The sequence below is a fragment of the Bos indicus x Bos taurus genome, chromosome 17, assembly GCF_003369695.1.
Source record: "Bos indicus x Bos taurus breed Angus x Brahman F1 hybrid chromosome 17, Bos_hybrid_MaternalHap_v2.0, whole genome shotgun sequence".
Lineage (NCBI taxonomy): Eukaryota > Metazoa > Chordata > Mammalia > Artiodactyla > Bovidae > Bos > Bos indicus x Bos taurus.
Window position 1 is genome coordinate 18,669,395 of NC_040092.1, and position 25,439 is coordinate 18,694,833.

A 25,439-nucleotide genomic window follows, 5' to 3' on the forward strand; every position below is an offset into this window, starting at 1 on the left:
GGTAAAAATAAACTATACAGGGATGTAGGAGACTGACATATGGAGATAAACAAAATGAACATTAGGGACTCAATAAGGTCATTGAACTCAAACGTTTAAAAAAACCAAATGGTTAATAAAAACGTGGGCAAGTTCTATACTCTTCTTTTTTTTAGACTTTTAAAACTGGTAAAATACACATAAAATGAAAATAATCACAATAAATAAAAATACTTATTTATTATTTTTTGGCTGTGTTAGGTCTCAGCTGTGACAAGCTGACTTCTCTCTAGTTGTGGTGTATGGGCTTAGTTGCCCTGCCACATGTGGGATCTTAGTTCCTCGACCAGCGATTGAACCCACACCCATGCATTGGAAGGCAGATTCTTATCTACTGGACCACCAGGAAAGTCCCACTTAAACCATTTTCAAGTGCACAGTTCAGTGGTGTTAAATATATTCACACTGTTGTACAACCATCACCACCATCTATCTGCAGAACTCTTTCTATCTTCTAAAATTGGAACTCTGTCCCCATTACTTTTCAACACGGCAGAAGACAGAAATGAAAAGCTTACAGGACTTCGGTGCCCCTTTGATTTGATGAATATGTTAATAACTGAAGAGCTGTATTATCTGGGAATGGTGGTGAGATAGCTATATTTCTTTGAAATGGAACAGGCAGGAAGGACTTGACATACAGAGAAATACAGTTAAAACACATAAAAATGAATTTCAGGTTCTGGTTATATTTTATAATAAATGACTTTATAGAATTTAATCTAGTATATGGTTTTACTGAGAAAATCAATTTTTTTGAAAGGCAATAGTATTCCTTCCTTTAAAACTATTTCTAATAGTTATAATGATAAATAACTTTTAAAAAACAGTTCTGTGTATTAGTCATTGAATTGCTAAAGCATCACCACGAACAAAGCTAGTGGAGGTGATGGACATTGAGTTATTTCAAACCCTGAAAGATGATGCTGTGAAAGTGCTGCGCTCAAGATGCCAGCAAATTTGGAAACCTCAGCAGTGGCCACAGGACTGGAAAAGGTCAGTTTTCATTCCAATCCCAAAGAAAGGCAATGCCAAAGAATGTTCAAACTACTGCACAATTGTACTCATCTCACACGCTAGTAAAAAATGCTCAAAATTCTCCAACCCAGGCTTCAGCAATACATGAATCATGAACTTCCAGATGTTCAAGCTGGTTTTAGAAAAGGCAGAGGAATCAGAGATCAAACTGCCAACATCTGCTGGATCATGGAAGAAGCAAGAGAGTTCCAGAAAAACATCTATTTCTGCTTTATTGACTGTGCCAAAGCCTTTGACTGTGTGGATCACAATAAACTAGAAAATTCTGAAAGAGATGGGAATACCAGATCACCTGACCTGCCTCTTGAGAAACCTACATGCAGGTCAGGAAGCAACAGTTAGAACTGGATATGGAACAACAGACTGGTTCCAAATAGGAAAAGGAGTACATCAAGGCTGTATATTGTCACCCTGCTTATTTAACTTATATGCAGAGTACATCAAGAGAAATGCTGGGCTGGAAGAAGCACAAGCTGGAATCAAGATTTCAGGGAGAAATATCAATAACCTCAGATAGGCAGATGACACCACCCTTATGGCAGAAAGTGAAGAGGAACTAAAGCATCTTGATGAAAGTGAAAGAGGAGAGTGAAACAGTTGGCTTAAAGCTCAACATTCAGAAAACTAACATCATGGCATCTGGTCCCATCACTTCATGGGAAATAGATGGGGAAACAGTGGAAACAGTGTCAAACTTTATTTTTTTGGGCTCCCAAATCACTGCAGATGGTGATTGCAGCCATGAAATTAAAAGATGCTTACTCCTTGGAAGGAAAGTTATAACCAACCTAGAGAGCATATTAAAAAGCAGAGACATTACTTTGCCAACAAAGGTCCATCTAGTCAAGGCTATGGTTTTTCCTGTGGTCATGTATGGATGTGAGAGTTGGACTGTGAAGAAAGTTGAATGCCAAAGAATTGATGCTTTTGAACTGTGGTGTTGGAGAAGACTCTTGAGAGTCCCTTGCACTGCAAGGAGATCCAACCATTCCATTCTGAAGGAGATCAACCCTGGGATTTCTTTGGAGGGAATGATGCTGAAGCTGAAACTCAATACTTTGGCCACCTCATGCGAAGAGTTGACTCATTGGAAAAGACTCTGATGCCGGGAGGGATTGGAGGCAGGAGGAGAAGGGGATGACAGAGGATGAGATGGCTGGATGGCATCACTGACTAGATGGACATGAGTTTGAGTGAACTCCGGGAGTTGGTGATGGACAGGGAGGCCTGGCATGCTGCAGTCCATGGGGTCGCAAAGAGTCGGACTCAACTGAGCAACTGAACTGAACTGATTGCAAAGTACCTTACATGTGTTATTTCATAATTTTACAACCACTCTATTAAGAAGGGATTGGTTTACAGGTGAGGATACAATATAGAGATGAAGTCATCTACCTAAGGTTATTTAGGGTCTGCCTGATTCTGTAGCTTCTCCAGAAGGAAAATTCTCTAGGCAGCCATACTTAGTTCTATATTGCCCTCCTTTCTTCTGATCCTTACCCACAAGCATAGCCGGTTCAACTAAGGATGGATCCTTGATCTGACCTGAAGATAGCAGTAATCTCTGAGTTGGTCTGGCATGGAAAACTGCTCTTCAAAGAGAGGCACTGCACCAGGAATTTAAATTAGAAAATGCAGAGAAAATGGGAATTATAAGTTCACAACTTCAACACATATGTAGAGAAAGGCTACAGTGTGAGATGTGAACACTGAGGAGCCATAAGCAAGCTAAGCTTACAACTATGCCAATCCAAAGAATGAGGAGAAACTAAAAAATGGAGGAAAAAAACCAGCACACAGGCAGACACATGGCTGTGGCAGGAACAGTGAGAAGCCAACACGAAGTGATTCACTGAGTCATGTTATTGGTGTAGTATGAGTATGAGTTCTTTTTTTTTTAATATAAATTTATTTATTTTAATTGGAAGCTAATTACTTTACAATATTGTAGTGGTTTTGCCATATATTGATATGAATCTGCCATGGATGTACATGTTCCCCATCTTGAACCCCCCTCCCACCTCCCTCCCCATCCCATCCCTCTGGGTCATCCCTGTGCACCAGCCCCAAGCATCCTGTCTCATGCATCGAACATGGACTGGCGATTTGTTTCACATATGATAATGTACATGTTTCAATGCCATTCTCCCAAATCATCCCACCCTCGCCCTCTCCCACAGAGTCCAAAAGAGTGTTCTATACATCTGTGTCTGTTTTGCTGTCTTGCATATAGAGTTATTGTTACCATCTTTCTAAATTCCATATATATACATTAGTATACTGTATTGGTGTTTTTCTTTCTGGCTTACTTCATTCTGCATAATAGGCTCCAGTGTCATCCACCTCATTAGAACTGATTCAAATGTATTCCTTTTAATGGCTGAGTAATATTCCACAGTGTATATGTACCACAGCTTTCTTATCCATTCGTCTGCTGATGGACATCTAGGTTGCTTCCATGTCCTGGCTATTATAAACAGTGCTGCAATGAACATTGGGGTACACGTGTCTCTTTCGATTCTGGTTTCCTCAGTGTGTATTCCCAGTAGTGGGATTGCTGGATCATAAGGCAGTTCTATTTCCAGTTTTTTAAGGAATCTCCACACTGTTCTCCATAGTGGCTGTACTAGTTTGATTCCCACCACCAGTGTAAGAGGGTTCCCTTTCTTTAGAACTTTGCTCTGCTATGTACCAGCTGTGTGATCTTGGGCAAGTCCTTTACCCTGTGTGCTTTTTTGCTCCTTTGTGTAAAGGGTGGTTTATCTAACTAGGTGGTTACGAGGCCTGAATGAAAAACGTAATAGTGCCTGGCACACAGAAAGCACTCGATAAATGCTCTTATTATCACTGCTGCTGCTGTTGCTGCTGTTCAGTCACTAGGTAGTGTCTGACTCTTTTGCAACCTCCTGGACTGTAGTCCACCAGGCTCCTCTGTCCATGAGTTTTTCAGGCAAGAACACTGGAGTGGGTTACCATTTCCTTCTCCAGGGGATCTTTCTGACTAGGGGTCAAACCTGCATCTCCTACATTGGCAGGCAGATGCTTTAATGCTGCGCCACCTGAGAAACCCTCTTACTATCACATTCATTGATCCTATCCGCAAGCTCCCGCTAAAGTCCCTGAAGCTTCCCTGAACCCAAATGCTCAGGCAGTAGTACCTCCAACTGCTCCAGACAGACTATAGTTTTGATCTTTGGATTTCCATAACAGTGCATTTCCTTTGTGTGTGTGTGCGTTAGTTGCTCAGTCGTGTCCAACTCTTTGTGACCCCATGGACTGTAGCTCATGAGGCTTCTCTATCCGTGGGATTTCCCAAGCAAGAATATGGGAGTGGGTTGCCACTCCCTTCTCCAGGGGATCCTCCTGATCCAGGAATTGAACCCAGGTCTCCCACACTGCAGGCAAATTCTTGACCATTTGAGCTACCCAGGAAGCATTTCCTTTAATGCACTAAATGCTCTTTCAATAACTCTTCCCATTTAAAATGTAAATGGAATTAAGGAAAGAACTACAGGCATACTGCCTCAGTTCAGTTCAGTTCATTTCAGTCGCTCAGTCATGTCTGACTCTTTGTGTCCCCATGGACTGCAGCACACCAGGCCTCCCTGTCCATCACCAACTCCTGGAGCTTGCTCAGAATCATGGCCATTGAGTCGGTGATGCCATCCAACGATCTCATCCACTGTTGTCCCCTTCTCCTCCTACCTTCAATCTTTCCAGCGTCAGGGTCTTTTCCAGTGAGTCAGTTCTTGACATCAGGTGGCCCAAGTATTTCAGTTTCAGCTTCAGCATCAGTCCTTCCAATGAATATTTAGGACTGATTTCTTTTAGGATACACTGGTTGGATCTCATTGCAGTCCAAGGGACTCTCAAGAGTCTTCTCCAACATCACAGTTCAAAAGCATCAATTCTTCAGAACTCAGCTTTCTTCATAGTTCAACTTTCACATATATACATGACTACTGGAAAAACCATACCCTGAACCTTTGTTGGCAAAGTAATGTCTCTGCTTTTTAATATGCTGTCTAGGTTGGTCATAACTTTCCTTCCAAGGAGCAAGCGTCTTTTAATTTCATGGTTGCAGTCACCATCTGCAGTGATTTTGGAGCCCCCCAAAATAAAGCCTGTCACTGTTTCCATTGTTTCCCCATCTATTGGCCATGAAGTGATGGGACCAGATGCCATCAGCTTCGTTTTCTGAATGCTGAGTTTTAAGCCAACTTTTTCTTTTTTGTTGTTGTTTTTTAAATTTTATTTTTAAACTTTACAATATTGTATTAGTTTTCCCAAATATCGAAATGAATCCGCCACAGGTATACATATGTTCCCCATCTTGAACCCTCCTCCTTCCTCCCTCCCCATACCATCCCTCTGGGTCGTCCCAGTGCACCAGCCCCAAGCATCCAGTATCGTGCATTGAACCTGGACTGGCGACTCGTTTCATACATGATATTATACATGTTTCAATGCCATTCTCCCAAATCTTCCCACCCTCTCCCTCTCCCACAGAGTCCAAAAGACTGTTCTATACATCAGTGTCTCTTTTGCTGTCTCGTACACAGGGTTATTGTTACCATCTTTCTAAATTCCATATATATGCGTTAGTATACTGTATTGGTGTTTTTCTTTCTGGCTTACTTCACTCGGTATAATAGGCTCCAGTTTCATCCACCTCATTAGAACTGATTCAAATGTATTCTTTTTAATGGCTGAGTAATACTCCATTGTGTATATGTACCACAGCTTTCTTATCCATTCGTCTGCTGATGGACATCTAGGTTGCTTCCATGTCCTGGCTATTATAAACAGTGCTGCGATGAATACTGGGGTACACGTGTCTCTTTCCCTTCTGGTTTCCTCAGTGTGTATGCCCAGCAGTGGGATTGCTGGATCATAAGGCAGTTCTATTTCCAGTTTTTTAAGGAATCTCCACACTGTTCTCCATAGTTTAAGCCAATTTTTTCACTCTCTTCTTTCACTTTCATCAAGAGACTCTTTAGTTCTTCACTTTCTGCCATAAGGGTGGTGTCATCTGTGTAGCTGAGGTTATTGATATTTAACCTGGCAATCTTGATTCCAGCTTGTGCTTCATCCAGTCCAGCAATTCTCATGATGTACTCTGCATATAAGTTAAATAAGCAGGGTGACAATATACAGCCTTGATGTACTCCTTTCCTGATTTGGAACCAGTCCATTGTTCCATGTCCAGTTCTAACGTTGCTTCTTGACCTGTATACAGGTTTCTCAGGAGGCAGGTCAGGTGGTCTGGTATTCCCATCACTTTAAGAATTTTCCACAGTTTGTTGTGATCCACACAGTCAAAGGCTTTGGTATAGTCAATAAAGCAGAAGTAGATGTTTTTCTGGAACTCTCTCACCTTTTCGATGATCCAATGGATGTTGGAAATTTGATCTTTGGTTCCTCTGCCTTTTCTAAATCCAGTTTGAACATCTGAAAGTTCACGGTTCACATATTGCTGAAGCCTGGGTTGGAGAATTTTGAGCATTACTTTGCTAGCATGTGAGATGAATGTAATTGTGCACTAGTTTGAGAATTCTTTGGCATTGCCTTTGGGACTGGAATGAAAACTGACATTTTCCAGTCCTGTGGTCACTGCTGAGTTTTCCAAATTTGCTGATATATTAAGTGCAGCACTTTCACAGCATCATCTTTTAGGATCTGAAATAGTTCAACAGGAATTCCATCACCTCCACTAGCTTTGTTCATAGTGATGCTTCCTAAGGCCCACTTGACTTTGCATTTCAGGATGTCTGGCTCTAGGTGAGTGATCACACCATCATGGTTATCTGGGTCATGAAGATCTTTGTACAGTTCTTCTGTATATTCTTGCCACCTTTTTCTTAACATCTTCTGCTTCTGTTAGGTCCATACCATTTCTGTCCTTTATTATGCCCATCTTTATATGAAATGTTTCCTTGGTATCTCTAATTTTCTTGAAGAGATGTCTAGTCTTTCCCATTCCATTGTTTTCCTCTATTTCTTTGCATTGATCGCTGAGGAAGGCTTTCTTATCTCTCCTTGGTATTCTTTGGAACTCTGCATTCAAATGGATATATCTTTCCTTTTCTCCTTTGCGTTTAGCTTCTTTTTTTTTCTTAGCTATTTGTAAGGCCTCCTCAGACAACCATTTTACCTTTTGGCATTTCTTTTTCTTGGGAATGGTCTTGATCACTGCCTCCAGTACAATGTCACGAACCTCCATTCATAGTTCATCAGGCACTCTGTCTATCAGATCTAATTCCTTGAATCTATTTATCACTTTCACTGTATAATCATAAGGGATTTGTTTTAGGTCATACCTGAATGGTCTAGTGGTTTCCCCTACTTTCTTCAATTTAAGTCTGAATTTGGCAATAAGGAGTTCATGATCTGAGCCACAGTCAGCTCCTGGTCTTATTTTTGCTGACTGTATACTGCCTCAGACCACTGCAAAAAAGTGAATATCACAGTAAAGTGAATCACATTAATGTCTTGGTTTCCCAGTATATATAAAGTTATGTTTACCCTATACTATTGTCTGCTAAGTGTGCAATAGCATTATGTCTAAAAAACGTATATACCTTAATTTTAAAATACTTTATTGCTAAAAAATGCTAACCATCACCTGAGCCTTCAGGAAGTCAATCTTTTGGCAATAGTAACATCACTGAGCACAGATTACCATAACAAACATAATGAAAAAGTTGGAAATCCTGCAAGAATTACCAAAATCAAAGACATGAAGTAAGCAAATGTTGGAAAAATGGCACCAACAGACTTACTCACCGCAGGGTTGCTACAAATCCTTAATTTGTAAAAAATGCAATAAAGTATGACTATTCAGTTCAGTTCAGTTGCTCAGTTGTGTCCGACTCTTTGCAACCCCATGAATCACAGCATGCCAGGCCTCCCTGTCCATCACCAACTCCGGAGTTCACTCAAACTCATGTCCATTGAGTCAGTGATGCCATCCAGCCATCTCATCCTCTGTCATCCCCTTTTCCTCCTGCCCCCAATCCCTCCCAGCATCAGGGTCTTTTCCAATGAATCAACTCTTCGCATGAGGTGGCCAAAGTACTGGAGTTTCAGCTTTAGCATCATTCCTTCCAAAGAAATCCCAGGGCTGATCTTCAGAATGGACTGGTTGGATCTCCCTGCAGTCCAAGGGACTCTCAAGAGTCTTCTCCAACACCACAGTTCAAAAGCATCAATTCTTTGGTGCTCAACTTTCTTCACAGTCCAACTTTCACATCCATACATGACCACTGGAAAAACCATAGCCTTGACTAGACAAACGGACCTTTGTTGGCAAGATAATACCCCTGCTTTTGAATATGCTATCTAGGTTGGTTATAACTTTCCTTCCAAGGAGTAAGCATCTTTTAATTTCATGGCTGCAATCACCATCTGCAGTGATTTGGGAGCCCAAAAAAATAAAGTCTGACACTGTTTCCACTGTTTCCCCATCCATTTCCCATGAAGTGATGGGACCAGATGCCATGATCTTAGTTTTCTGAATGTTGAGCTTTAAGCCAACTTTTTCACTCTCCTCTTTCACTTTCATCAAGAGGCTTTAGTTCCTCTTAGGTTTTTGCCATAAGGGTGGTGTCATCTGCATATCTGAGGTTATTGATATTTCTCCCGGAAATCTTGATTCCAGCTTGTGCTTCTTCGAGCCCAGTGTTTCTCACGATGTACTCTGCATATAAGTTAAATAAGCAGGGTGACAATATACAGCCTTGACATACTCCTTTTCCTGTATGGAACCAGTCTGTTATTCCATGTCCAGTTCTAACTGTTGCTTCCTGACCTGCATATAGGTTTCTCAAGAGGCAGGTCAGGTGGTCTGGTATTCCCATCTCTTTCAGAATTTTCCACAGTTATTGTGATCCACATAGTCAAAGGCTTTGGCATAGTCAGTAAAGCAGAAATAGATGTTTTTCTGGAACTCTCTTGCTTTTTCCATGATCCAGTGGATGTTGGCAGTTTGATCTCTGGTTCCTCTGCCTTTTCTAAAACCAGCTTAGACATCTGGAAGTTCACGGTTCACATATTGCTAAAGCCTGGGTTGGAGAATTTTGAGCATTTTTTACTAGCGTGTGAGATGAGTGCAATTGTGTGGTAGTTTGAGCATTCTTTGGCATTGCCTTTCTTTGGGATTGGAATGAAAACTGACCTTTTCCAGTCCTGTGGCCACTGCTGAGGTTTCCAAATTTGCTGGCATATTGAGTGTAGCACTTTCACAGCATCATCTTTCAGGGTTTGAAATAGCTCAACTGGAATTCCATCACCTCCACTAGCTTTGTTCGTAATGAAGCTTTCTAAGGCCCACTTGACTTCACATTCCAGGAGGTCTGGCTCTAGGTGAGTGATCACACCATCATGATTATCTGGGTCATGAAGCTCTTTTTTGTGTAGTTCTTCAGTGTATTCTTGCCACGTTTTCTTAGTATCTTCTGCTTCTGTTAGGTCCATACCATTTCTGTCCTTTATCGAGCCCATCTTTGCATGAAATGTTTCCTTAGTATCTCTAATTTTCTTGAAGAGATCTCTAGTCTTTCCCTTTCTGTTGTTTTCCTCTATTTCTTTGCATTGATCGCTGAGGAAGGCTTTATTACCTCTCCTTGCTATTCTTTGGAACTCTGCATTCAGATGCTTATATCTTTCCTTTTCTCCTTTACTTTTCACTTCTCTTCTCTTCACAGCTATTTGTAAGGCCTCCTCAGACAGCCATTTTGCTTTTTTGCTTTTCTTTTCCATGTGGATGGTCTTGATCCCTGTCTCCTGTACAGTGTCATGAACCTCCGTCCATAGTTCATCAGGCACTCTGTCTATCAGATCTAATCCCTTAAATTTATTTCTCATTTCCACTGTATAATCATAAGGGATTTGGTTTAGGTCATACCTGAATGATCTAGTGGTTTTCCCCACTTTCTTCAATTTAAGTCTGAATTTGGCAATAAGGAGTTCATCATCTGAGCCACAGTCTTAACAAACATTTACTTTTACTGTATTTTATTAATACTATTATAAAGAAATTTTTTCATCACTAGAAATACATATAACTGTTCCCTTTGGGTTTCCCTGATGGCTCAGACAATAAAGAATCTGCCTGCAATTCGGTAGACCTGGGTTCGATCCCTGGGTTGGCAAGATCCCCTGGAGACAGGAACGGCTACTCACTCCAGTATTCTGGCCTGGAGAATATCATGGACAGAGGATCGTGGTGGGCTACAGTCCATGGGGTTGCATGCAAAGTGTTGGACATGACTGAGTGACTTTCACTTTCACTTTTTATCTGCAAGTTGCTGGCACAAGAAAAGCACTAAGAAAATCAATTACTAGAATATACCCATGAAAATAATTCTTGATATCTTCAACCTACAATTTTTCTTTTAATCTCCTTTCTGAAACTTTTCTTCCTGACAATCATTTCCTCATTTCCTTCATTTCCTTCCTATTTCCTCATCAGTTAGGAGTATGATTTTGATTATATTTTTTCTATACTGTTCTTAAGTTGGGTTATCTTTTGTTTTTCCTAATTTCTTTTGTGTTTCCTAATTTCTTTTGTGTTTGTTCCACCTCTCCTATCACAGTATGAAGTCCTGAGGACTGGGACTTTTCTCTTCCATTTCTCTTGTGACAGCAGGAGTGTACAATGAAATAAGCAGAAGATGTAAAATATGCTAGAGATGCTAGAGTGAAGCTCCAACTCTCTCATTTCCTCCTCTATTTGGACAAGTCACTAACCCTGTCACCAACCTGAGAGTGGGACTGTAAAGAAAGCTGAGCACCGAAGAATTAATGCTTTTGAACTGTGGTTTTCAAGGAGATCCAACCAGTCCATCCTAAAGGAAATCAGTCCTGAATATTCATTGGAAGGACTGATGCTGAAGCTGAAACTGCAATACTTGGGCCACCTGATGCAAAGAACTGACTCGTTAGAAAAGACCCTGATGCTGGGAAAGACTGAAAGCGGGAGGAGAACAGGACGACAGAGGATGAGATGGTTGGATGGCATCACTGACTCAATGGACATGAGTTTGAGTAGACTCCGGGAGTTGGTGATGGACAGGGAGGCCTGGTGTGCTGCAGTCCGTGGGATCGCAAGGAGCTGGACACGACTGAACAAATGAACTGAACTGAAACCTGTCTCAGACTCCATGGCATTTTCTATAAAAAAGGAAACAATGTCTATCTGATTTCAAGGTCCATGTGATCTCTCACTGTGGTTCTCTTGTCTCTGATGGATAGCATTTATGAAGAGTTTTATAGTTCATCCTTAGGCACATGCAGTACTGCTCACATTCAAACCTAAAATTACTTCATGGAGAATGATAAAATAACAATTGTTAATGTCAAATGGTGAAGGCCACCCGATCTGGGCATTTACCTTCTTACAGTTTATCTTTAAAGCAGTGTCTAGAATTAGCTTCCAAGTAACTGTATTTCATCACTTAAGCATAAGTTATCATGATTTGCCCCCCATCCTGCTCCCCAGCAAAGCAAGTTCATTAATCTAACATTAACTTGTCACCACTTGTTGGCACACTCTGAACTTTCACCTGGCCACTGAAGAATGTGACTTCATATTTATAGCTCTGACATGAACATTATTTAAAGCACAAATCTCATTTGGCTGCACTTCTGACTTTAGCTTAAACTCGTTCTTCTCCTTCTCTCCCCAGTGCAAAAATTTATGACAAAACAAACAACATAAACTAAACAAAAACCATTGATGGTCACATTATTATTCTCTTTCACAGAATCATATAAAAATAATGATTTGTTTGCCAGGAATTATCCAAGTAAAATATCTAGGATTTTAACTAATACATTTGAACATGAGAGAGTATTAAAAGTATCACAGAACTAAATTATCTTACTTGGCATTTCTGACGCAATTGTCGTAGTTCTTTTATAATTGGAGCTAGAGCTGACTTCTTTTCAGATACCAGGGAATTTAGTTTTTTTACCTGCCATTTAAACAAAATATATGACATCTAAGAAAAGAATTCAAAAGAACTAAAATACTATATGTACAAAGACATTTACTGAAGTATTAATATAAGTGAATAAAACTATAAATTATTTCAACGCCAACGAAAGGGAAGTCATTTAATTAGTACTGACTTCTCAGTAAGACAGAATATGATGTAACTATTCAAAATGTCAATTATTAAGACTGCAAACCATTATGGGAAAATATTTATAATCTAGCTGAAGGATAAAAGAAATTACAAAGTTGCTAATATACAACTCTGTATTAAGTTTAAAAAGTATGTAAATTATGTAGGTTATATAAAATGCACATAAACATGGATGAAGTGATAGTCAAACTACTTAATAACCCAAAAGGTATAGCAATGACCAATCACAATGGACACCAGCCGTAGAGATGAATCAGGTCTTGGAGGCATCTGCTGTGCAAAATGTTAATCTTTTTAGGAGTTAGAATGTTGTGAAATCCAGAGGGCTCTGGGAACAATGTGGACAAGACAGGTGGAGGTAGGTACTCTGAGAGTTTGGGGCAGCAGCTATTTACCAATAAATAATGAAAGATTTCAACATTTTAAAGTCTGATGAAGCTCTACCTGTGCATTCTGGTTAAATAGCAGTCCTAAACATGGAAAGAAACTAAGGACGTACACAAAAATGAAATAACTGTATTAAGTTAAGTAGTATAATTTGGGAAAACTTAATTTTTTATCTTAAATATTTCTTTAATGCTATGTAACTTTTACACACTTCAAAAACCACAAAACATGTAAAGTATTACAAATTGAACAACCTCCTAAGAATGGAAAAATTTAAGAGAGTGATAAAGACAGATGAAAGAATATAATGAAACAATACACAGAAATGAATGTTGTACTGAAAAACAGAACAAACACAGAAATATCTGCCTTAGAGCCTATGTGTAAAACAAAGCCTGTGTAATCACCATTTCAGACATGTCATCCAGTGTTCGTCCTTTCATTTCATCAACTTCACTCTTCAGAGCAGATACTCGTTCTAGTTCTTCTTGGGTATAACTATATCCAGATATACCCCTTTTCTCCTCAATAGTTTGCTGAAAGTAGAGAATAAAAATAGGCGTAAAAAACAAGAGTCCACAAAACTGATGTCTAACCTTGATGATTCCCTAAGAAGTATATAGATTTAATACATAACAATAAAGTTGTAAGTAAAATAAAGGAATTTAGTCAACAATCTTCATTGACTTCAACAATACTTATATTCCTTTATATTTTATAAACTTATACTAAATTTTACTATAGCATCTTCAGGGGCATAGGAAGTAATTATAATTTTAGACTTCAGCATAATGCTATGTACTTGGCATAGAAGCTAAAACACAGGATGCACTCATTAAATATTTGGTGAATGAATGATCTCAAGTGAAAAACTGTACATATTTGCTCACTGATCTAGTATTTATTAATGTGCCAAGTACAGATCTAGGCTCTTTAGAAGAACTAAATGGTCTCTTGATGAGGGCAAAAGAGGAGAGTGGAAAAAGCTGGCTTAAAACTCAACATTCAAAAAACACAGATCATGGCATCTGGTCCCATCACTTCACAGCAAATAGAAGGGGAAAAAGTGGAAGCAGTGACAGGTTTTATTTTCTTATGCTCTTGAATCACTGTGGATGGTGACTGTAGCCGTAAAATTAAAAGGTGCTTGCTCCTTGGAAGGAAACCTATGACAGACCTAGGCAGCGAATGAAAAAGCAGAGACATCACTTTGCCAATAAAGGTCGATAGAGTCAAAGCTATGGTTTTTTTCAGTAGTCATGTATGAATGTGAGGGTTGGACTATAAAGAAGGCTGAGTGCCAAAGAATTGATGCTTTCAAATTGTGGTGCTGGAGAAGACTCTTAAGAGTCCTTAGCCTGCAAGGAGATCAAACCAGTCAATCCTAAAGGAAATCAACCTTGAATATTCACTTCAGCATCAGCTAAAGCTCTAATACTTTAGCCACCTGATGCAAAGAGCTGATTCATTGGAAAAGACTCTGATGCTGGGAAAGACTGAAGACAAAAGGAGACAGGGGTGGCAGAGAATGGATGGTTAGATAGCATCACTGACTCAATGGAGATGAACCTGAGGAAGCTTTGAGAGAAAGTGAAGGACAGGGAAGCCTGGTGTTCTGCAGTCAATGAGTAAGACACAACTTAAAAATTGAACAAGAACACAGTTCTAGGCACCACATATACTGCAGTGAAAAAAAGAAAAAACCAGGGGAAAAAATCCCTTCCCTCACAGAGCTAACTTCTAGTGAGAGCAAATGGGCAATAGGTAAACAACTAAAATATATACAGTGTGAGGGAAGAGTAGGGTTGGAATCTTAAGAAGGTGGTTAGATAAGGTCTCCCTGAGCAGATGACACCTAAGTGAAGCTCTGAAGGAAGTGAGGGAGCAAGTCATAGAGATACCCAGGGGATCAACAAGTGCAAAAGACATGAGGTAGGCACGTACTTGGGGAATTCCCAGGTGGCACAGTGGTAAAGAATCTGCCTGCCAGTGCAGAAGACATAGGTTCAATCCCTGGGTTGGGAAGATCCCCTGGAGTAGGAAATGGCTATCTACTCCAGTATCCTTGCCTGGGAAATCCCACAGACAGAGGAGCCTGGTGAATTACAGTCCTTGGGGTCATAGTCCTGGGGACTGGGGGACTACAATCCTTGGACATGACTGAGAACAGCCCAGCACAAGAGCATGCTTGGCCCTTTCAATAAACAACTAGACGGGGGCGGGGGGGGAGCTTAAAATAGAGGTGGAGATAGGGGAGGGATCATATAGGACTTAGCTGGTTAGCTGAGACAGTATCAGTTTACATTTATTGTCCTTTGCATTCTGAAAAGTGTCCTAGTTTTGATGATAAATTATATTGTTGTGTTTTAGGCCAGTGAAAGAGCTTGGACTTACTTTAAATAGAATGGGAGACTTGTTGGAAGGTTCAGAGTAAAGGAGTTTTTAAGTGAAAACTTTAACATCTATGCTGACTGAGCTCAAACTATAGAGGGACAAGCGGAGGGGCAGAGAAATCAGTCAGAAGACAATTTCAATAATTCAAGTTAGAGATGATGGTAGTATGAAGCAGATGGGGGCAACAGAGGTGATGAGAAGTGGTTCTGTATATATTTTAAAGATAGATCCAACAAGATATGTCTGTGTGTGTGTGTGTGTGTGTGTGTGTGTATATATGTACACATTTAAAATATAATTCCTGGCTACATTGGGTCTTCATTGCTGCGCTTGGGCTTCTATAAGTTGCAGCAAGCCGGGGCTACTCTCTAGTTGTGGTCTGTGGGCTTCTCTGATTGTGAAGCACAGGCTCTACAGCATGTGGGCTTCAGTAGCTGCAGCACAAAGGCTCAGTAGTTGCGGCTCACAGGCTCTAGAGCTCGAACTCAGAAGTTGTGGCACACAGGCTTAGCTGCTCTCTGGCATGTGGGATCTTAGTTCCCAGACCAGGGATTGAATCCAAGTTCCCTGCACTGGCAGGTGGATTCTCAACCACTGGACTGCCAGGGAAGTCCCTCCAAGAAGATATTATGACAGGTTAGGATGTGAAGGAAAGTGAGGGGTAAAGATGACTCCAGGGGGTTTTGGCCTGAAGAACTGAGAGAATGGAGTTGCTATTTGTTGAGATGAGGAAGACTCAGGAGGACAGGTGAGGGAGTAGTGAAGGTCAGAAGTTTAAGTTTGGATGTGTTAAAAAAAAAACCTATACTCTCTAGTAGAAATCCAATAGATAGTTCAAGATGTTATATGCACAAGATTGGAATTTGAGAAGCGATCTAGGCTGGAGATACAAATTTGTGAGTTGTCTGCACAGCCAATGTCTTTAAAGCCACAAGAGAATAAGATCACCAAGGGACTGAGGGCAGAGAAGAGATCCAAGGCCTAAGCCTGGGGGACTCTGACATCTAGGCTTTGAAGAAGTGGGAAGAAATCAGCCATGGAGTAGGAACAGTAGTGTTAGTAAGGAAAAACAAGGAGAGTGTAGTGTGCCAGAAGACAAGTAAAGAACAATTTTACAGGAAGAGGGAGTTGTCTATCATGTCAAACACTGCCAATAGGAAGGTAACTATAATAAATTCACATGGACTAATCTCAGGATACCTGCAGTGGATACTGTGGCTGCTCTGCCCTGAACTGCTTACTGTGTCAGTGTACCCAGCCCCTAGATCTTGTGAGAATTGGTATTTTGATGGTTTACAGTTGTCCCTTCCTCAAAGTGTACCCTTGGCTGAACAGAAACTGTGTCACACCACCTCTTGAGTGTTAAGAGGATCCACAGCAAGTGACTGACATAGGGGCCCAAAGGGGGCAGCCCTCTTGCCTAAAAATGAGACCAACTTTGTGATGCAATTTATGCTCAGAGCTCCTTGTGCAATCAGCATGAAACTGGACTCCAACTGAATCTACTTCTTCCTCTTTGCTTCATCCTGTTTCCTTCACTTCCTTTCTCCTAAGAGCACTCACTGAATTAATCATGTGAAGAAGAACAAGAATTCTTGTTTCAGATTCTGCTTCTAGAGAACCTGATCAAACCTGGCTTCTAGGGTTGGATCACTCAACTGGATGAACAAGGCAGAGGGCCCTCTGACTGGGGGCAAGTAGAGTAATATTAGTCTTGGGCATGTTATAGCAGTACAATTGTTAAGACCTGTCAACTAAGGCAGAAAATAGGTGGAAGTGATTATAGTGGTCATGACAATGGATTGCCTGAATCTCCTTAAAGAGAGTTTGCTAAAGAGAATCTCCTTAAAGAGAGGAACAAAGCTGAATGACAGCCACTACTGTTGGCCCTCTGTCTCTACCATCATGTTCATACCAAGGCCATGCTTCCCCCAGGCTGTTACCAGCAGCTAACCCATTCCTTCTTGACAGGGAACTTCTCTTACTGGTGACTGGCTCAGGAAGTCCCCATCTTCCTAACGAAAATGTCCTTAAAATATCCTATATCCTATCCCCAATCTTCCTTCCTCCTTCTTCCTTCATAGATATCAGACTTGCATTAGAGCCTAACATCTTTCCCTGCCTCCTCCTGCCCAATTCCCTCTACCCTTCACAAATACTTCCTTCATAAATCTCTTGTACATTTAAACCAATCTGGATGATGCTTCTTGGAGGACCTGAACGATCACAGGAAGGTACTAGCTGGTGCAATGTTGCTGGTATTTGAGAAGCATAAATAAATAGTCACTTAGCAACAGTCAGGGTGGCTGTTGCTAAGCTCAACTGACAGGCTCAAATCCATTAATCAGTGATTTAATGCAAAGCAATAAGGTCAGAGAACTTCCTTAGAAGGTTTAAAGAAACCCTCATTTCCTATGGCTACAGAGCAGAGAAAGCTGAAAACAAGGGACAGGACTTAATCCTGGCAAAACTTCATAGAAGGCTGAATATATCCCATGTTAAAGTCAGGGCTGTGATAGGGAAGAGAATGTGTGCTGAGTCTGAAAGGGGGATAACTGGATAGATTCACTTGAGAATCTTAAAACCCCAGATTATCTTGTATCCTCTGGGCAGTGACAAATGGCTTAGCTTGTTGGTCAGGGGCCTGGAGGAAACAAGAGAGCAAGACTGAATGACTAGGGACAAGGAGGTCTGGGGAGAAGGCATGTGGACTGAGCTATAAGAATTAACACTAAACGTGAAGATCTCTTCATCACATGTATATAGCCACTAGAGAATGCCCACAACAGAAGAGGCACAACTTTAGGCTCTGTGAGTATAAATGTTCTAATTTCCAGATGGACTTGCTTTTACCAGAAGGCACACTGACAGGCCCTCTAAACTTAATCCTCTGGCCACCATCCTGTCGCATGGGCTCCTCATGCCCAAAGACCAGTGGGCAAAAGAAGGAGTGATTTATTGGCAGGATACCTTAAGGCTATACTGATGGTGCTATATAATGGGGGACAGATAGGAATATACTTGGCATTCATGTGATCCATTATGGCATATCTTGGTACTCTCCTACCCAGTTTTACCAGTAAATGGGTAGGTTTAGCAACCACAACCTGAGAAGGGCATTGTTACTAGAATCTCATAGCTCTGAGGAATGAGGGACTGAGTCATCCCACCAAGTAAGTCATCTAGACCACTGGAGGTACTAGCTAAACGTGTGGGGAATCTAGGATGGATGGTAGAGAAAGGAGATACTGAATATTAGTTATGTCTTTGGGACCAAATGCAGCAAAGAGAGTTTTAATTTGTCCCACAAACTCTCCTAAATTTTCCTAGAAATTTTGACCAACTGTAATCCTATAGAAGAAATACCAGGATGGAGTGACTTTAACATGAGACACAAGCAGATCTCAGTGCAAGGGATGGGTTATAGAGGATGTTGTTGGTGCACCACTCAGACCTTATCTGCAAGCTGCTATGAGTGCTGATTGCTAATGCCTCACAGTTGCCCCTTCTTTAGAACATGCCCTTTGCCCAATGGGAGCTGCCTCATCTAGGCTTCATCACCCTACCACAGCTGATGACTGACTGATATGGGAGTATAAAAGGCCAGACCCCTTGCCTCAAGGTGGAATCAACTCCATGGTACAATCTGTGCCCAAATGTTCCTCACAGGATCAAAATGAAGCTGTTTTCAGTCAAGAATACACCCTTCATATGTATACCTATGGCTGATTCGTGTTGATGTATGGCAGAAACCAACACAGTATTGTAAAACAATTATCCTCTAATTAAAAATAAAATTAAAAAATACACCCTTATTTGGCTTTTTTCTACTGCCCCACTTGTTTCCCTCATTCCCTTTCTTCTGAAGGTACTCCCTCCCTCAGAAAATCACTTGTACCAAGTATTCCCTTCTCCGGCTGTGCTTCTAAGAAGCTTAAGGAAAGATGTACAGCAAAAACTGATGGAACTAAAAAGAGAAAGAGCATAGATATTGTAAAACATCTTTCTCAATAATTGATGGGACAAGCAGATGAAAATGTCAATAGAAACACAGAAGATTTGAGTATCATGGTTAACATACTGGACTGAATTGACATATATGGAACACCATCCTCAACATAATATATATTCTTCTCAACTGTGCATGGAACAATGATCAAGATAGACCACATACTAGGCCATAATGCAACATTCAAATTTTTCAAAGAACTGAAATCACAGAGTATGTTCTTTGGTCATAGCAGAAATAAACTAGAAATCAATAACAGAAAGGTAACTAGAAAATCCCCAAATGTTTGGTTTTAAGCAGTAACCATAGGTCAAAGAAATCACAATGAAAATTAGAAAGTATTTTGAAGTGAGCAATAATGCAGTTGCTACATATCAATTTTAAAAGTTACTGCTGTTAGAACCTATGTTTGATGTCTGTAAATGTTCAATCTTTAGTTCCCTAGAACCAAACAATATTCAACAGCATGAGACAGAAAAGTTCATATTGCCAGCTAACCACAACTGGTTGAAATTTCATTAACCTCTAACAGATTATTGCTAGCTGGTAAGCCAACATCCAACCCACTTCAATATTCTTGCCTGGAGGATCCCATGGACAGCAAGCCTGGTGGGCTACAGTCCATGGGGTCACAAAGAGTCAGATATGACTGAATCAAGTTAGCATGCATGCATGCAAGCCAACATCATATGATGACATAATTTCCACATGGGTGAAAGGAAAAAAAAAAAAGCCAAATCAAGAAAACTCAGAGAAACTGGCACCCACAACAAGAACAGCTTTGTTGCTAGAGAGATTTCTCTGGGTTGAACTTTTTTTGACAACCAAGGCACAAACATACAGGGAACCAAGCCTGCAGGCAAACTTCCATATAGAATCTTCCCTGAATACATCTTTCCATAGCTCCACGGAAGTGGCTGCTTAGATTTCTGACTAGTAGGCCATGATAAATAAATAAATTACAGTCAATCTCCTGGTATGATTATTTTTGTTATATTAGTTAGCTATCCAAAAGAAAAAGCTACTTGCAATTCAACTTCTATTAATTATCCCAAAGTCCAGCACAGATAAAAAAGCACTCATTGTTACAGTAAAGTACATGAATCAGCTTAAAGATCACCTCAATAATTAATCAGCAAAAATGAATAATTTTATGGTTTTTCTAATAAAAACAATGACTTCAGTATGAAGCTACAACTTATAAACTTCTAGGCATTTGTACTTTTAGAACCCCAATATAATTTTGTATTACCAGTTGATGTTGAATATTTTCATGACGTTGCTTAAGAAGTTCTTCTGTCCTCTGCAAGAGACCAAATTCAGCTTTAAATTCAGCTATTATTTGATGCTTCTTTTTGAAAACTGTACTTTTGCTTCGAAGTTTACTGACATATCGCTTGAACTGCAAAAGAACACAATGTGTAGTTTAATAAGTAGAAAAGTAGTTGCTAAATATTATATATAACCTCAACGTATTACAAACATTTTCTTTTCTACTGTCCAACATGCGTGTCACAAATACAGAACAATAGCTTAGTTTTATTAAAAAGTTGGAAAGACTAACTGCTTAATTAAAATACTTTGTGTACATTTTGATTTTTTGGACCCATTAAATACTGGAAATCCTTATATAAAAGCTATTCATTGTGAGCTTTACAATAAGGATTTGGAAAACAGCAACTTCAATCCTATAAAAGTTAAACAGGTTAAAAAAAAGAAAAAAGTGGAAGATCAATTCTGGCTATGGTCTTATCATTTTATCTCTTATGCATTGTACTATTTTGGTGACCCTGGATCTACTGGGATTAATATAACCAAGCAGAACAGTCAACATTTGCAGTTACCATTTATCATTTAAGAAAGGTACTATGACCATATACCCTAAGAAGCATCTGAAACTCATCCCAAATGTTCAAAAGCTAAAAATACTCCAAATTAGTGGGAACTCATAGTTGCTTAATTCAGCTGTTGACCTACTAATAATTGTAACTACTCTAATGGAAAGACTCCATTGTTAAACAATACCAACTAGAGTTCAGAAAAGCACATGAAATGAATATTTAAAGGAATTTATTTATCAAGTACTACTTATTAACTATTACATAGGCACTGGGCAGACACTGAGAATACAACTCTAAACAAGATACACATCCTGCCCTTAACAAACTTAAGAAATAGTGGGGAAAATGAACACTGAACTGATGTTCACAACCACAATGAACATTATGAAACAGTGAAGGGGCCCTGAAAATAAATAACAGGAGTTTAACCTGGGTTGGGACCAAGGTAGAAAAGGTGGGGGGGGGGGGTGTTGGAATTTTAGAGAGGTGAGTTATGACAAATTTCTCTAAAATAATTTAAGCAAGACTGAAGTAGCAGGAGTATGTTAGAGAAAGGAAAAAGAAGCAGGGAAGAGCATTCCAAGTAGTAGAAGCAGCAGGTGTAAAGGTCCTGAGGCACTGGCTCATTAAAAGTATTGCTCAATATAAGAGACAAATGCAAAAATTTTCTGGTATTTCTAAAACAGAACAGAATACTTTTAAAAATCACTTTCTCTTATGCACCATTAGTACTAAGAATTTTCAGATTTCTTTTTTACTACATAAAATAATTTTTCTGCTCCTACCTTTTAACTACATTCTTTTAAAAATGTTCATAGTAAGAATCTGGCCTATTATACTTAAATGTATCACTTCAAAACAAAAGTAAACCTCCATATTACCTACAGTGTGAAAATTCTTTAATAATCTTAACCTTTGTAATGCCCAGTTCTTTATAAGGATAATTAGGGGGGTAATAAATAATTTTATAAGTAATAAAAGTAAATGAATGTATTACTGAAGCTTTAGAAAACAGAAAAAAAGGAAAATTCATTCAAAGCCACTATTTAATGCAAACTCTATTACCATGTGGCATTTTACCTCCTAAAAATAGGCTAAATCTAAGGTCAGTAATTCTCTTGGGTTGGTCAAAAAGTTAGTTTGGGTTTTTCTCTAGGATGTTATGGAAAAATCCAAACAAACTTTTTGGCCAACCCAATAAACTATAAGGTAGCAAAACAGGAAGGAGAACATTTCTAAAATTAAGGTTTGTTTTTTTTTTTCCTTAAAGACTTGATTGATTCCTGAATATGCAAAGAAAGTCCTTAAAACCAGTAAGATTAAAAATTCTTCACATAAAAATAACCCGCTAATTCATTGTTTAGACATCTTTTTAAATGACTTAAACTTTGAAAGAAATGACGAACACACTGTGATTTAGAAGAAGGAAGTTCAAAATATTTCTCTATCCATGATTGAGTTAGTTTTAATATTAAGGAATCTAGCCCACACACAGCAAAATTATCAATGGCTGGATTACAGAAACTGTTTTAAAAAATTTAAGTCAGAACAATGTACCTAGAATCTAATAACTTGCAATTTTTCCTTTAAAAGAATAAATGTGTAAGTCTGACACAACCACAAATTCAGAATCCTCAGAGTAACTATATGTTCTATTAAAAGTGTCCTGGGCAAAGTGCCCAAAATGAAATCAATCCTGTTCATCTGCTATCCTCTGTATTATCTAGGCCAATCTTCCCTTTCTCTGTCTTGCTGGGCTCTGGAACTATTTTTAAAAGCTAAAAGCTATAAATGTTTTGTGAAAGAACAAACCTACTGATTACTCAATGTGCTCTATGTTGATTGGTTATTTGACATTCACTGGACAAACTACCTAGGGGAAAAGTAGTCAGGGTCAGATAAAAAACAAGGATTTACTATAGCACAGGGATATATTGAGTATATCTTATAATGACCTATAATGGAAAAGAATCTGAAAATATATGTGTAACTGAATCATTCTGCTATACAATAAACTAACACTGAAACTAACAACTATGCTTCAATTTAAGAAAAGAATAAAATGCTCAATTAATGGAGCCCTTACTTCATAATGTATAAAAATCAATACCAACTGGATTATATAGAAATGTGAAATGTGAAAATGAGAACTAAAAATCTAGAATATAGGACAATATCACTATGATTATTGAGATAGGAAAGGATTTCTGAAACAAAACACACATTGAAAATGGATGTTGATAAACTTGACTTTGCTAAAATTGAGAACTTCTGTTCATCAAAATATATATTAAGAGATTAAGAATATAAGCCACAAGTTCGGAAGAATATATTTGTAACATGTTAATCCAATAAAGAATTTATATCCAAAAATACATAAATTAAACCCACAAATCAATGAGAGAAAGGCAAATAACCCAATAGAAAAATGGATAAAATACTTGAATAGTCACTTCATAGAAAACAAAACCCAAAGTGGCCAATAAGCATATTAAAAGATGTCTGACCTCATTTATAGTCAGTGATGCAAATTAAAACCATAGTAAGATACCATTATAATGCCCATCTGATTAGTAGAAATAAAAAGCCCTTCCATACTAAGTGTTGTTGAAGATGTGGAGGAAGTAGAACACCTATACACCACTGACAGTGAGGGATATAAATTTGGAACCATAATTTGGAAGTCAACTGGGCATAGCTACTAAGGTTGATCATGTACCTCCCATCCCCCACCAACTCCCATAAACAGCAGTGTTTCTCACACTTTTCTATGGTGATTGACCAGTTTTTCAAACTTTCTAATTGTTTGTAAACTGCATACTTTTATAAAATAATAAAAATGTTTATACAGTACCAAATCTATCAGTTCAGTTCAGTGTCTATCAGTTCAGTTCAGTCGCTCAGTTGTGTCCGACTCTTTACGACCCCATGAATCGCAGCACGCCAGGCCTCCCTGTCCATTACCAACTCCCGGAGTTTACCCAAACCCATGTCCATTGAGTTGGTGATGTCATCCAAGAACTTCATTTTGTGTCGTCCCCTTCTCCTCCTGCCTTCCATCTTTCCCAGCATCAGGGTCTTTTCAAATGAGTTAGCTCTTCACGACAGATGGCCAAAGTATTGGAGTTTCAGCTTCAACATCCGTCCTTCCAATGAACACCCAGGACTGATCTCCTTTAGGATGGACTGGTTGGATCTCCTTGCTGTCCAATAGACTCTTATCAAGAGTCTTCTCCAACACCACAGTTCAAAAGCATCAATTCTTTGGTGCTCAGCTTTCTTTATAGTCCAACTCTCACATCCATACATGACTACTGGAAAATCCATAGCCTTGACTAGACAGAACTTTGTTGGCAAAGTAATGTCTCTGCTTTTTAATATGTGGTCTAGGTTGGTCATAACTTTCCTTCCAAGGAGTAAGCGTCTTTTAATTTCATGGCTGCAGTCACCGTCTGCAGTGATTTTGGAGCCCCCAAAAATAAAGTCAGCCACTGCTTCCACTGTTTCCCCACCTATTTGCCATGAAGTGATGGGACTGGATGCCATGATCTTAGTTTTCTGAATGTTGAGCTTTAAGCCAACTTTTTCACTCTCCTCTTTCACTTTCATCAAGAGGCTCTTTAGTTCTTTTTCACTTTCTGCCATAAGGGTGGTGTCATCTGCATATCTGAGATTATTGATATTTCTTCCGGCAATCTTGCTTCCAGCTTGTGCTTAATTCATCCCAGCGTTTCTCATGATGTACCCTGCATATAAGTTAAATAAGCAAGGTGACAATATACAGCCTTGACGTACTCCTTTACCTATTTGGAATCAGTCTGTTGTTCCATGTCCAGTTCTAACTGTTGCTACCTGACCTGGATACAGGTTTCTCAAGAGGCAGGTCAGGTGGTCTGGTATTCCCATTTCTTTCAGAATTTTCCAGTTTATTGTGATCCACACAGTCAAAGGCTTTAGCATAGTCAATAAAGCAGAAATAGATGTTTTTCTGGAACTCTCTTGCTTTCTCCATGATCCAGTGGACGTTGGCAATTTGATCTCTGGTTCCTCTGCCTTTTCTAAAACCAGCTTGAATATCTGAAAGTTCACAGTTCACATATTGCTGAAGCCTGGCTTGAAGAATTTTGAGCATTACTTTACTAGCGTGTGAGATGAGTGCAATTGTGCAGTAGTTGAGCATTCCTTGGCATTGCCTTTCTTTGGGATTGGAATGAAAACTGACCTTTTCCAGGCCTGTGGCCATTGCTGAGTTTTCCAAATTTGCTGATATATTGAGTGCAGCACGTTCACAGCATCATCTTTTAGGATTTGAAATAGCTCAACTGGAATTCCATCACCTCCACTAGCTTTGTTTGTAGTGATGCTTCCTAAGGCCCACTTGACTTCACATTCCAGGATGTCTGGCTCTAGGTGAGTGATCACACCATCGTGATTATCTGGGTCGTGAAGATCTTTTTTGTACAGTTCTTCTGTGTATTCTTGCTCTTCTTAATATCTTTTGCTTCTGTCAGGTCCATACCATTTCTGTCCTTTATCGAGCCCATCTTTGCATGAAATGTTCCCTTGGTATCTCTAATTTTC

The 25,439-nt window shown here is 39.4% G+C and overlaps 1 protein-coding gene across 3 annotated transcripts in view; it reads right to left on the bottom strand.

Moving 5' to 3' along the window:
* The window catches only part of IFT81 (intraflagellar transport 81), a 223,822-nt gene that overhangs the window by 19,963 nt on the left and 178,420 nt on the right, over positions 1–25,439 (bottom strand). For 2 of the 3 annotated variants that reach the window (XM_027566816.1, XM_027566818.1), the window contains exons 14-16: positions 20,270–20,419; positions 13,022–13,150; positions 11,964–12,053 (exon numbers count right to left, since the gene is read on the bottom strand). In XM_027566816.1, coding sequence (XP_027422617.1) covers positions 11,964–12,053; positions 13,022–13,150; positions 20,270–20,419 — 369 coding nt within the window. The remainder of the gene's footprint in view (positions 1–11,963; positions 12,054–13,021; positions 13,151–20,269; positions 20,420–25,439) is intronic. The other variant, XM_027566817.1, reaches the window with a different exon arrangement.